At 37.4% G+C, this 13,256-nt stretch overlaps 1 protein-coding gene across 11 annotated transcripts in view; it reads right to left on the bottom strand.

Annotated features, from left to right (window-relative positions):
* CACNA2D1 (calcium voltage-gated channel auxiliary subunit alpha2delta 1) overlaps positions 1–13,256 on the bottom strand; it is an 840,216-nt gene that overhangs the window by 48,682 nt on the left and 778,278 nt on the right. For 4 of the 11 annotated variants that reach the window (XM_044280115.1, XM_044280114.1, XM_044280119.1 and 1 more), the window contains 6 exons: positions 9,128–9,204; positions 7,911–7,931; positions 7,648–7,677; positions 7,204–7,264; positions 5,788–5,885; positions 2,805–2,889 (listed from right to left, as the gene is read on the bottom strand). In XM_044280115.1, coding sequence (XP_044136050.1) covers positions 2,805–2,889; positions 5,788–5,885; positions 7,204–7,264; positions 7,648–7,677; positions 7,911–7,931; positions 9,128–9,204 — 372 coding nt within the window. The remainder of the gene's footprint in view (positions 1–2,804; positions 2,890–5,787; positions 5,886–7,203; positions 7,265–7,647; positions 7,678–7,910; positions 7,932–9,127; positions 9,205–13,256) is intronic. The other 7 variants (XM_044280117.1, XM_044280116.1, XM_044280121.1 and 4 more) reach the window with 2 other exon arrangements.

Below are 13,256 nucleotides of genomic sequence, written 5' to 3'. Positions count from 1 at the left end.
ACGGGGATGGGGTGTTGTGGAAATCACTGTTAAGGAGATGGGGTACTGTGGAGGTCACTAATAAAGGGGTGGCCGCTATGGAGGTCACTGGTAAAGGGGCAGGCTGCTGTGGAGGTCACTAATTAAGGGGCAGCCGCTGTGGAGGTCACTGTTAAAGGGGCAGGGTTATGGTCTCTGTTAAGGGGGCAGGGAACAGTGGAGGTCAGAGTTAAGGGGACAGTCCGCTATAGAGGTCAGTTTTAAGGGCCGGGGTGCTGTAGAGGTCACTGTTAAGGGGACGGGGTGTTGTGGAGGTCACTGTTAAGTGGGCGAGTTATTGTGGAAATCACTGTTAACGAGACGGGGTACAGTGGAGGTCAATAATAAAGTGGAGGCCACTGTAAAGGTCACTGTTAAAGGGGGGGGGGGCGTTGTGAATGTTACTGTTAAGGGGACAGGTCATTGTGGATATCAATGTTATAAAGGAGCGGGGTACTGTAGAAGTCACTGTTATAGTGGCTACTGTCGATATCTTTTAACGACACACATAAATATTAAATGAAATAGATTAAATATACCCGTGCAAAGCCAGGTCCTTCTGCTAGTCTAATTTATAAAATTGAGTGTATGTATGTATGTATGTCCCCTAAAGGAATCCGTACCGTTGCATTTACAATCACACAAGTACATCAGGTGTCTGGGAAGGTTTTAAACCAGGTTTCAGCTCTCTAGCACATACCATTCCTGAGATATTCCCAAAAAATGCAAATATGGCATCGTCACGTGACCCTTATCAGTCAATTGAAGCTTGCAGGCCCTTAGTCTCCACATACACACAGTTTTACACCAGGTTTCAATAACAACCCAGCCATTTTTCTTCACTGCTGTAGATGAGCTTTAAAGGGGCAGGGTGCTGTAGATGACAGTGTTAAGGGAGTGCTGTGGAGGTCAAAGTTAAGGGGGCAGGCTGCTGTGGAGGTCACAGTTAAGAGGACAGTCCACTATGGAGTTCAGTGTTAAGGGGCAAATTGCTGTAGCGGGGTACTGTGGCAGTCACTGTTAAAGGGGTGGGCGCTGTGGAGGTCTCTATTAAGGGGCAGGGAATGTGAAGGTCACAGTTTAAGGGTGGGGTGTTGTAAAGGTCACTGTTAAGGGGGCAGGGTGTTGTGAAGGTCACATTTTAAGGGAACTGAACTTTGTGGAGGTCACTGTTAAGGAAGCAGGTTATTGTGGCAATCACTGTTAACGAGACAGGGTACTGTGAAGGTCACAAATAAAGGGCCATCCGGTGTGGAGGTCAATGTTAAAGGGGTGGACACTGTGAAGGTTACTGTTAAGGGGTTGGGGGACTGTGGAGGTCACTATTAAAGAGGCCGCTGCTGTGGAGGTCACTGTTAAGGGGGCGGGTTATTGTGGAAATCACTGTTAAGGAGACGGGGAACTGTGGAGGTCACTAATAAAGGGGTGGCCACTGTGGAGGTCACTGTTAAAGGGGAGGGCACTGTGGATGTTACTGTTAAGGGGGAAGACAGCTGTGGAGGTCACTGTTAAAGAAGCGGCACTGTGGAGGTAACTGTTAAGGGAGCAGGAGACTGTGGAGGCCACTATTAAAGGGGCAGTGGGGTACTGTGAGGTCACTGTTAAGGGAGCGTGGTACTGTGGAAGTCACTGTTAAAGGGGCAGTCGCTGTAGAGGTCACTGTTAAGGGTGCGGACCCCTGTGGAGGCCACTGTCAAGGAGGTGGGGTGCTTTTGAGCTCACTGTTAAAGGGGCAGGCTGCTATGAAGGTTAAAGTTAAGAGGGTGGGCTGCTGTGGAGGTCCCATTTTAAGGAGGCAGGGTACTGTGGGGGTACAGTGTTAAGTGGTAGGGGGCTGTGAAGATCACTGTTAAGGGAGCGGGGTCCTGTAGATGTCACTGTTATGGGGGATACTGTCCATATCTTTTAATGACACATACAAACATGAATTTAAATAGATGAAATGCATGTGAACCCAGGTCCTTCTGCTAGTCTTAATCATACATGTAAAATGAGGGACAGTGTGATATGTCTGAGCCTCTTGATTAGTCAAAGTCGAGTAAAACAAAATAGCAATTTAATCAATATGAAATTATCTAAAGTAAATTCAATTACTTTTTCAAGTAAAATATTAACACATTATGTAAGGTCCACTCATCCCATCCGCAATTAACTTCTGTTGGGTGCATGGCAGCTTAATATAGCCAGATTCCCAGGAGTCAAAGTAAAGAAGAGTTTCAGAAGCTTGTTCAAATAATTTATTGGGTGCAAAAACATCTACACCTTATATGTCAGTGCAGGTATGTGTAGATCTTTTGGACCCAATAAGGTGCTTGAACAAGATTCTGGAACTCCTTAAATTCTTCTGAAAGCAGTGCTGCCAAGATAGATCTTTTTGTTCCTACTATTTTGAAATGGCATATCTGCGGATCATTTGATCCAGCAAAGACAAGTAGCTGAAGTTGCATATTAGGTTACTTTTTCCAGCTTGTTATAAACAGGACTTATCCTATGAAGCTCTGCATCTTCTTTTTCATTTGTATAGTATACAATTATTGAATTATATTGGCAGAATACAGCTATGTAATGGGACATTTGGCAGTCATCGTGCTACCAGCAAGGTATGTTTTCAGTGACCTCTTTTACTGACAATAAAATTCAAAGACCCTTAGACATTATAATCCAGGGCAAATAAATATATTTATGATGCTGTATATTACAAAACATATTATATAAAACTTTCACATTTGCAACATGTCTCTCTGTCCAGTTTAATGATAATAAGCTGTAATAAATTAGCTTCTTACGGTAGCGGTCCTTTCCAGTGAGCCTGTACCAGTTCGTATGTAAATCCTGCATCCAGCAAAGCTCTGTTAATCAGGTCCTTATTGCCTATTAAATGGAATAAAGAATTGAAGGCAAACTTTGAGAATGTATGAAAGATTATAGTATACAAAAAGGCCATTGTTTTAATGTGATTAATCTTTTTTTACTAAACTCTTATAAGAAAACAAACCATGCTAAATAGCTCAGAAAAGCGCCAAGAATTGGAAGCATTTTGTTTCTTATGTTCTCTTCCTTACTGTTGAATAAATTGACAATTGGGTGCCACAATTTTCCTTGTCAAAGGGGCGGGTCCCTACACAGTCTGGCACTGTCAAAGCTGATTCCACAATACCAGACCATGCAGTGAAACGCCCCCAATTGTCAGTTTATTCATGAATTTCTAATAACAGAAGAATGGTACAACAAAGAGTTCTGAGAAAAGATGCCTCATTATTGCTATGTCATAGACAATATCAGTATGCACTAAAATAGACATTTTAGGAGAGGTGACAAACAGGCCCTCACTTAGCCAGTATTCTATGGAAAGTAATATATGTGATATAAAGAAATTACATCAGATTCACAGAAACAAAGAAAGTAATGAGCACATCTATTTTCGGGGCAAGGCGGAATAGGCAGTGACCAACTAAATGCTAACTGTGCAAATAAGGACCATCAGGTGTCTTGTATTTGTACAGATAGAAATGTTGTATCCTACTGGTCTGAACAGGAAAATGTCAGACTCATAACTACTTTAAAGGAACGGTTTACATAATTTCCCAGTACTATAGTTAATATATTAGATAAAGCCCAGGATCATTACCTATGACATTTCCTGACTGGTCATATTAGGAAGGACAGAAGTCACTTTGGTGGATAGCATTTTTACGCAAGATAACATACTGTCATAACGTATTGTTTGTAAAACAAGGAGGAAATGTTAGACAATGTTGCATGATCCATATGATTATATGTGTCAAAGAGTTCAATACAGCTGCATGTTACCCATGAGCATGAATGGATTCATAATTTCCAGCTAATATACAGCCAAATGCCACAGCGCCAAAACATGATATTAATCACAGCATGGGTTATAGAGTTTTGTTTTCATGTTATACATTCACTTTTAATCAATCCTTGTTAATGTTAATTTTGTTGAAGTACAGTAGATCAAGTATGATGGGTAAGCATTAAACATGTAATTCACATCCATTTCTGGAAAACAACACAGAAGCCTCCAAGGAACCCAATATTTTTGGAGATATGGGTGGGGAAGTACCAACACAGCTAATTAGAACAGTTTTTACCACTTGTAAGAATTTTTACATATTGGTCTATGCATCTCTTTTTTTGCACTTATTTATAAGTGCAAAAAAAGAAGATGCATGGAGTCTAGACCAAAATGTAAAAATCTTACAAATGATATGTGGATGTGAATTGCACATTCAGTGGTTACCACTAGACTTAATCCAAAAATGTGCTAGCTTATACATATCTGCTGTTATGTTTTTGTTGTTTCTTTTTAATAATTATTGGGGCATTTTTTGCATTATATTCATTACTACTCTGTGCCTTTATATTGATACTGAAATCATTATTGTTCACCATCTTCTTATATTTAATTGTGTAATGTAAAGGCCTTGATATATGGTCCAGTTGTATTGTGTATTTGGAGGTATACTGTACCTTATCAAGGATGGTTTCATCACTTTATTTATATTGAAGATAAGCAGTTAATGTTTAATTTAAAGGCTATGGACACTTTAGGGGGTATTTTTTATTATTGCATTGTGCTCAATTTGAGCTAAAAAATATTTTTTTCATTTGGTCTTTATTAAAAATTTTGAGACTCTTTCTCTGTACAGGCTTTAAATTCTCTAGTAACACGCTATGTGTTTTTACTGTTTTCCATCATGCAGCCTCTTATCTATGATCTCACAAAGCTCTCCACAGTGGTGCCCCTCCCTACATATTTCCCTCATCTATATCTACTACCCTAAATGTGCTCTGTATTCAGCCAATAATTTACAACATCCTCCATAATATGGACTTCAAACTCCTGTCTCCAAGACTTCCCGCTCCCTCCACAGGAGATGACGCTAGTGTAATGACCAGGAAGCAGTGCTGACATGGAGCGCCACGTCATCAAACAGCTGATCAGCAGGGGTGTCTGGTGTCGGACCACCACCAATCAGATATTTATGACTCACTGAACAACCCCTACTTAGGTAGAATCGATTCATGCACAAATCAAATTTCTTGGTCGATTTGGTAATTTAAAAAATGTGCTCATCTCTAGTCCTCCCCTATCTAGTTGATGGCTGAACCATTGTACAAAACAAGCACTGCTACCTTTTGTGTCTTCCCTGTTGCCTCAAAGATTGTAAGTTCTGGGTCCTCATTCCTGTTGTTTGAACTGTTGATCACTACAGTATGTAATGTCTGATTTCATGTTTACAAGATCCTCTTATTGTAAAGCCCCATGGAATATGTTGGAGCTATATAAATAAAGATTATTATTGTTGTACCACTTGAAATATACTGTGTATTTTCTGTTCACCAGGCTTTAAGGGTGGTGAAGAGGAGGCCTTGTGTTCATTAGATGGTGTAATTTAGGTCTATCACCATAACAGATATCATTCCTTTCAATTTTTTTAAAACTAATTTTCACAAAACATATATACAGTAAAAGGTACAAATGAGGTCCAAAAGGTTTAATGAGGTCCAAGGGTATAATAGAATATGCTTTATGCGCTATCTATGGCTGAACTATGGATGCACCATTACATTTTGGTAAAAAAAAAAAACAATAATCAACATCTAATTCATGAAGCCATTAGTAGATGATAAAAGGATAGCTGGTATTAAAGGAGCTCAAACCTTATTAATTATTTTGTGTCACTGGAATATTATGTAATATAAAAAAACAAGTTCAATTATTTAGCAAAACAAAAATCTACTTACATGATGGGCTACTTGGTGTTTTGGTGTCTATGTACTGATTAAAATTTAGTAGGAATTCTGTATTATTATTGGACATCTGAAGGTCAGTGCAGAATTCCCTGTTGATATGAATAGAGAAGATTAATTCCAAGGAGTTAATACAAAACGTATTTCTTGTTGGATATAAGAGTAAGAAGTCTTATACAATTGAAACTCGAAAAATTTGAATATTGTGCAAAAGTCTATTTATTTCAGTAATGCAACTTAAAAGGAGTTGCATTAATGCAACTTAAAATTAGAATTTTGTGAAAAAGTTCAATATTATACGCTCTAAGTGTCACATTCTATTCAGCTAATTAATCCTTACCCCACGAGCAAAGGGTAGCTCAAAATTGTGACTTTGGGGTTTCATAAGCTACAAGCCATAATTATCCTAATTATAACCAATAAAGGCTTGAAATATCTCGCTTTGCATGTAATGAGTCTATCTCATATATTAGTTTCACCTTTTAAGTTGCATTACTGAAATAAATGAACTTTGCATGATATTCTAATTTTGAAAGATTAACTGTCTTCCCAAAAAGAAAAAAAAAAACTGTGCTTCTCGTGCCACAAGTTAGAAGCAAGCTATCCTATGTCAATGTCTGACCTCTTAAATAGGCCTGGAGACAAAACTTAGGACTATAACAAAGCCAGTTCCTCATCTGCAGACAGCTGTTTCAGATGATTGCCCATCATCATTGCAGAGACAAATGCCTCTCACTTAGTTCTCTCTGTAGTAGTGAAAAAGGGGAATCACACCAATGCAGCTGTATGATGATGAGGCACTGACTTGGCTATAATCATAGGTTATGTCTCAAGTAGAGATGACCGAACCACTGAAAATTCAATTGGGGTACAATTCTGCAAAATTTATTACCATATTCAATTTGGGTCCAAATTGATTCTACTATTTTGAAAGTTCTCCAATTGGCCTGAATATTTGTTTCTCCTAGGGCTAATACTTTTGTCTCTTGTTTCTCACTTTTTTTTTTTAAATCTCCCTATCCATCTCTCTCCAGAATTCGCTCAAACTGAATCGCAAAATAATTAGATTTGGATCCACTTAGAATATTTATAAAATGCATGTTGAATTCAATTAATTTTGAATCAATTCAGCCATCTCTATTCTCAAGGCCTGTTTAAAAATAGAATAGCTACCTTCTAAATGGTGGCACCAAAGATTTTATTTTCTTTTTTGCATACTTTCTTTGTTCTTATTATGTTAACAAAATTAGAACTTAGGGATGATTTCATAATTCTCAAAAACAGATAACAAAAGTTGAAAATGCAAATTGGTATATATACCAACTTAACTACAGTACTTGATATGTTAAAATAAACAAAATGGAATGTAAGACACGTAAAGCATTAAAATGTAGTAGAAAATTGATTGACCTTGGAGCTAAGTAAGTTGCACCAACATCTTCAAAATACTCAGGCTTCAGAGTTTCAGAGTCTGAAATAAAAGAACCTGACTTTAATATAAAGAACGCTTTACTGTCTTTCTCCACCGGGTCCTTCTGATGCAACGAATGGCAGAATGTTCTGCCAACAGCAAGACATTTGTGCAGCTTTGTCAGGCAAATTCAGGCAAGTGGGAAAAATAAGATGAAATCTGAGTGTATTCTGTGCTGGAAAATCAAAAAGCCTCTTGAGTAATGTTGTAAAACTTGGTCAAATTGATGTGCAAATGTTGTGAAGACGCTACACAATAGGCATCATGCACCTTATACATTGTGAATATGATAGTCTAGATTGCTAATAATCCTAACAGTGCAAGGAGAAAACTTTCAAATGGCATTGTGTTACTCTTACATGAATCTGTGCCACTGAACTTACCTTTAGAAGTATTGTTTAACTGTCTTGGTCCTTTGTATAAAAACGCACATAAATTTCCATTTAACAACTACATTTAAAACTAACGGATCTACTTCTAATATTTGTGAATGGCTGCCATGTAGCTATGATATTGCATGCCACTGTAAGGATCTGAAATATCTATATGCCATGCACAAAGAAATGACAGACCAAAATAAAGGGAAGTATAAGGTGGCTAAAAGGACAGTAAAGACTAGCAAAGTAAGCATAAAGGAAGTACTTGCCCTTCAATTTGCCCCTTTTGGCTGTGATTATCCGTCAAAGAGAGAAAGCAAGAGAAAACAAAAACAGGAAAAACAGGGTAAAGGTAAAGGGGGTCACAAACAATATTTTATCCAATGAAATTCTTGAATAAAGATATTGTGACAAGATCAAAGGTTTATGTACAGTCGAAGTCTGGAAAGCAAAGACAAACACCCATCACAACAGGAATGTATTAATGTCCCAGTAATACCTTGTTGCTGAAAGGATCTTCTAAGCAAAAGTAATAATAATGCCACAGTGTATTTGCTGACCAAATTGGTGGATAGTCCACACATTTACACCACCTTTTTGATGTTCGTGTCTGTGTAGCATATTACTATTTCCTATTTCATCCATACTACGGTATACAGTTTTCAGGGTATCTTTGCACTTATTTCAAGACTGTATTTCTTTTAATTTAAATAGATGTTCTGATTTAAGACATTTATTTACAGGATAATAGGCCACAAATGTCTGATCGATGAGGGTCCAACCGGTTTATTGTATAACTTGTTGAGAATCCCCCTTAAATGTATCACAGACTGTCATAACCTATCATACCCTATGCCAGATCGTAGGAGATGTTAGTGGAAGATAAAGCTTTGTGGAAAATCTTCTCATCCCCTAGTTATCTGTATGAAATACTGATCCCATGAGTCTGCACACCAGTGTAGAGAGCCCATACAAAAACAGAACCGCTAAGGCTCTTTCTTCTGCCTGGATTAATACGGGGCAATGGGAAGAAAAAATTCACATTGCTAATTTATTAAAGTAGATCATTAGCTTCCTCATAATCTAGCATTTACTTTCTAGCCATGCACATACATTTGCAAAGTGATCCTTGATACACCAGCAAGAGATTAAACAATGATTCTCTTAATATAAAAAAAAAAATATTTGGTTACAGAAATAGGGAACATATGTTCATATTCTTGCACAGAATATAAACTTTTTGCTTCTTAATCTGCAAGTTTAAAGCTGCCTTTATATTATATAGTGACAAATCCGTTAATATAAGTAGGCACAGAGTTGTATCAGCATTGCAGATTGAGCAGCAGCATCTAAGAATCATTGTAATCTTTTTGGGTTTTCATGAAAGCGCCACCGTCATTAACTGATGACATCATCCGGTTAAGTGTAACAGACACTTTGCAATAAAACTCAATTTCTGATAGTTAGCAATTATTCCAGTACTTACATTTTGCTTGAGTTATTGTTTCTTCAAGTTTTGCTTTAATGTAATAAAAGCTGTAGGAAGGCAGCACTAGGGCAAGACTACAACACAAAAATAAAATTGATTTAGAAAGGTAGAATACAATATTGATCTATCTCATATCTATCTATCTCCTATCTATTTCTATTTTTCTATCTCATATTTATCTATCTATCTATCTATCTATATCTATCTATTGTAACACAGTAAAGGGAATTGTATGTGGAGGCAGGGATTTTTCTCCCAGTCTGTGCTGCTGGACTAGTTAGCAGTCATGTAAGGTCAAACACAAGACTGGATCGCAGGTGCCGGTCCAGGTTTTTGTTAACACCTAGCTGCCTTTAAAAGACATCTGGGATCTCAGTATTGGGATCTGAGGCTTGTGCCGGGGTGGAGGGCTGAGACCCATGTGAGGGGAAACAGGCCGACTAAAGCCTGCTGATGGACTCTTGTTGGCAGAACAGGCCGCATGGTGTGAACTGACACCAATACTGCAAAGTGACTTTTGTTTGAAGGTTTTTTTTTGTTCTGTGAACTTTCTAACATGTGAATATATACTGCGTCCGCTTATCCTGTTTACCAGAGCGAATCCCTACACTATCTATCTATATATCTATCTATTTCTATATCTATTTCTATATCTATCTATCTACCCATCTATCTCATATCTATATATCTAGTATCTATCTATCTATTTTCTATAGCTATCTACCTATCTCATATCTATCTATCTACCTATCTATCTCATATCTATCTATCTAGTATCTATCTCATATCTCCCCCCCCCCCTTCCCCCATAAACATGAAATCATCACACTTTCTATCTAACAATGGAGGGTATTAGCTAAGTTTTGCCTACTGTGTATAGACATTTGTATTTTCCCTGCAGCAGCAGGTGATGGAGCACTCTGTCCATTGATTTCAATGAGCATTGTTTAAACTAAATGAGTAAAATACAATTTATCGAGAAGTGCTTATTCCTAAAACTATTAAAGAAACACATTTTCTGTTTAGTAACATGTGCTCCCTCCCTGATACAATTTACAAGTAGGCACTGCTAGTCTTTCAAGAGAACTGTAAATCTATGACTATGTTCTAATACTATGTTACATAGAAACATAGAATGTGTCAGCAGATAAGAACCATTTGTCCCATCTAGTTTGCCCAATATACTGAATACTATGAATAGCCCCTGGCCCTATCTTATATGAAGGATGGCCTTATGCCTATCCCATGCATGCTTAAACTCCTTCCCTGTATTTGCAGCTACCACTTCTGCAGGAAGGCTATTCCATGCATCCACTACTCTCTCAGTAAAGTAATACTTCCTGATATTACTGTTAAACCTTTGCCCCTCTAATTTAAAACTATGTCCTCTTGTAGCAGTTTTTCTTCTTTTAAATCTTCTCTCCTCTTTTACCTTGTTGATTTCCTTTATGTATTTAAAAGTTTCTATCATATCCCCTCTGTCTCATCTTTCTTCCAAGCTATACATGTTAAGGTCCTTTAATCTTTCCTGGTAAGTTTTATCCTGCAATCCATGTACTAGTTTAGTAGCTCTTCTCTGAGCTCTCCCCAAAGTATCAATATCCTTCTGGAGATATGGTCTCCAGTACTGCGCACAATACTCCAAATGAGGTCTCACTAGTGCTCTGTAGAGCGGCATGAGCACCTCCCTCTTTCTACTGGTAATGCCTCTCCCTATACACCCAAGCATTCTGCTAGCATTTCCTGCTGCTCTGTGACATTGTCTGCCTACCTTTAAGTCTTCTGAAATAATGACCCCTAAATCCATGTACAGTAATAGCAACAGCCCGTTGCGCTCCAATTGCTAAGCTTGAGGGTGAGACAGAGTCTCCCTTATATCTCTCTATAAAGCACCTATCCACCAATAATTGTGGGCCATGGGAACCATTAGTATAGCTCTTTGCATGCAATCGTGTAGGCAGTAGTTTTATTTTCCTTTTCAGGATGAAGTGGTCTTTTTGTCTATGTGGTCCTTGTTAAGCATGTGCACATATCGTATGTATATTGTATACTGCTGTAAGATGGTTCAAAAAAAGGAAGAAGATAAAGTATATGGCACTATATTAATATAGGTTGCTATTATTACTATATTTAAATACAAGTTGTTATTAAAATATATTGCAAAATATGGTCCTTTTCTAATTACTTTTTAATATTTATTTATGTTCATGAAATGATAAGAAGAAATCTGATCTACGACTTTGCAGCAGAACATAAAATGGATGACCTCCTCATACAGGGCTTTAAATGAAGTCATGAAGTTATGGCTTCAACTCACACAGCCAATTAGCTTGCAGACAAACGTCTGAACCGTAGAAGTGGAGTTCTAGATGTCTGTAATTTAGAACTTGATACAGAAGCTATTGGAAAACGTCAGGCTACATCTGTTCAGAGTCAAACATCTTGCATGTTATTGGGTTCATTAAATCTCTTCCCGTCTGTGCACAGGTGGAAATTATTTAGGTTCAGTGAATCAGGGAGAAAAAAGTTTTTTTTCGACATTAGCATACCGTTATTTTTCACAGTGTCACCACGTCTATAACACATAGCTTTATGATGCTGGCGACAGATTACAGCTGCTACCTCATCAAATACCCATAATTCTTGTATTTCTAAGCTACTTTTGGAATTGTGGTCCTAATCAGTTTATAGTAATATTTTAGAGTGTGCAAAAGCTTTAGTCAGGTGTGGAAAAAATGCATTAAAATTTATTCTGCAGCAGGAAAAAGACCACAAACATACAGCCAATGTTATTAAAAAGCGTTTGTTGGCATGATCAACCTTTCATAGGGTCGATCATGCTGATAAAAACTATATCTTTACTATGGTTGTACGTGACCCCATTACTGAGAAAACGAAATGTTTTATTTATATGCAAATGACCTAACTGAAGCTCTTGGACCAACCGTTTGTTACACCTCCTTCATCTTCGGTCCCTACATGCTTACTCTGGACTAACAGGGCTAGTTGTCTAGTGCCTAGGTTAATATGTTTTCTCAGTAATGGAGTCACAGAGAGTTATAATAAGGGTATGGTCACCCTAACAGGCTGTATGCCTGGTTTAACCCCTTCAAACGACAGCCAGTTAGACCAAATGCTGGAGCCACATTTTTTAAATCTGACATGTGCCATTCTGAGAATGTTTTCTCATGACACATCGTACTTCATGTTAGTGGTGAATTTGAGTTGATACATTTTACCTTTGTGCATAAAAAATCTAAAATTTGCAGAAAATTTGGAAAATTTTCTATTTTCAAAATTAGAATTTCTTGGCTTTTTAGACAAATAGTGATACTCAATAAAAAATTGTTATTACTTTACATTCCCTATATGTCTACTTAATGTTTGCATCATTTTGTAAAAATTTTATTTTTATTATTTTATTTGAATTTTATCATTTTTTTTAGGAAGTTTAGAAGGCTTAGACATTTAGAAGCACATTTTTAAATATTTAAGAACATTTCCAAAACCCACTTTTTTTCAAGGACTATTTCAGTAATGAAGTCACTTTGTGGGGCTTACATAGTAGAAAGTAGAAACCACCAATAAATGACCACATTTTAGAAACTACACCCCTCAGGTTATTCAAAACTGATTTTACAAACTTTATTAACACTTTAGGTGTTCCACAAGAATTAAAGCAAAATGGGGGGGGGGAATGTTAAAATTTCATTTTTTGGCAGGGCGCAGGAGGAAAGAAGCACTATATTTTTAATGGAGGGTGGATTTTGCAGGAATGGTTTTCAGGTGCCATGTCACATTTGAAGAGACCCTGAAGTACTCCTAGAAAGAAAACCCAAAAAAGAGACTCCATTTTGGAAACTATCCCCTCAAAGAATAAATTTAGTGGTGAAGTGAATACTTTGACCCAACAAGCATTTTATAGAATTTAGAAACACATGACTGTGAAAATGAAAAATTAACTTTTATTTCCAATATAAAATTGCTTTATCCCCAAATTTTTCATTTTCACAAGGGGTAACAGGAGAAAATCCACCCCAAAAGTAGCATTTCTTCCTGAGAATGGCAGCACCTTACACGTGGTCATAAACCACTGTTTGGGGTGCATGGCAGCATTCAGAAGGGA

This window comes from Bufo gargarizans, chromosome 2 (assembly GCF_014858855.1).
Source record: "Bufo gargarizans isolate SCDJY-AF-19 chromosome 2, ASM1485885v1, whole genome shotgun sequence".
In the NCBI taxonomy this organism is placed as follows: Eukaryota; Metazoa; Chordata; class Amphibia; order Anura; family Bufonidae; genus Bufo; species Bufo gargarizans.
Note: the sequence above shows the minus strand (reverse complement) of the source record. Positions and strands in the feature narration are given on the sequence as shown.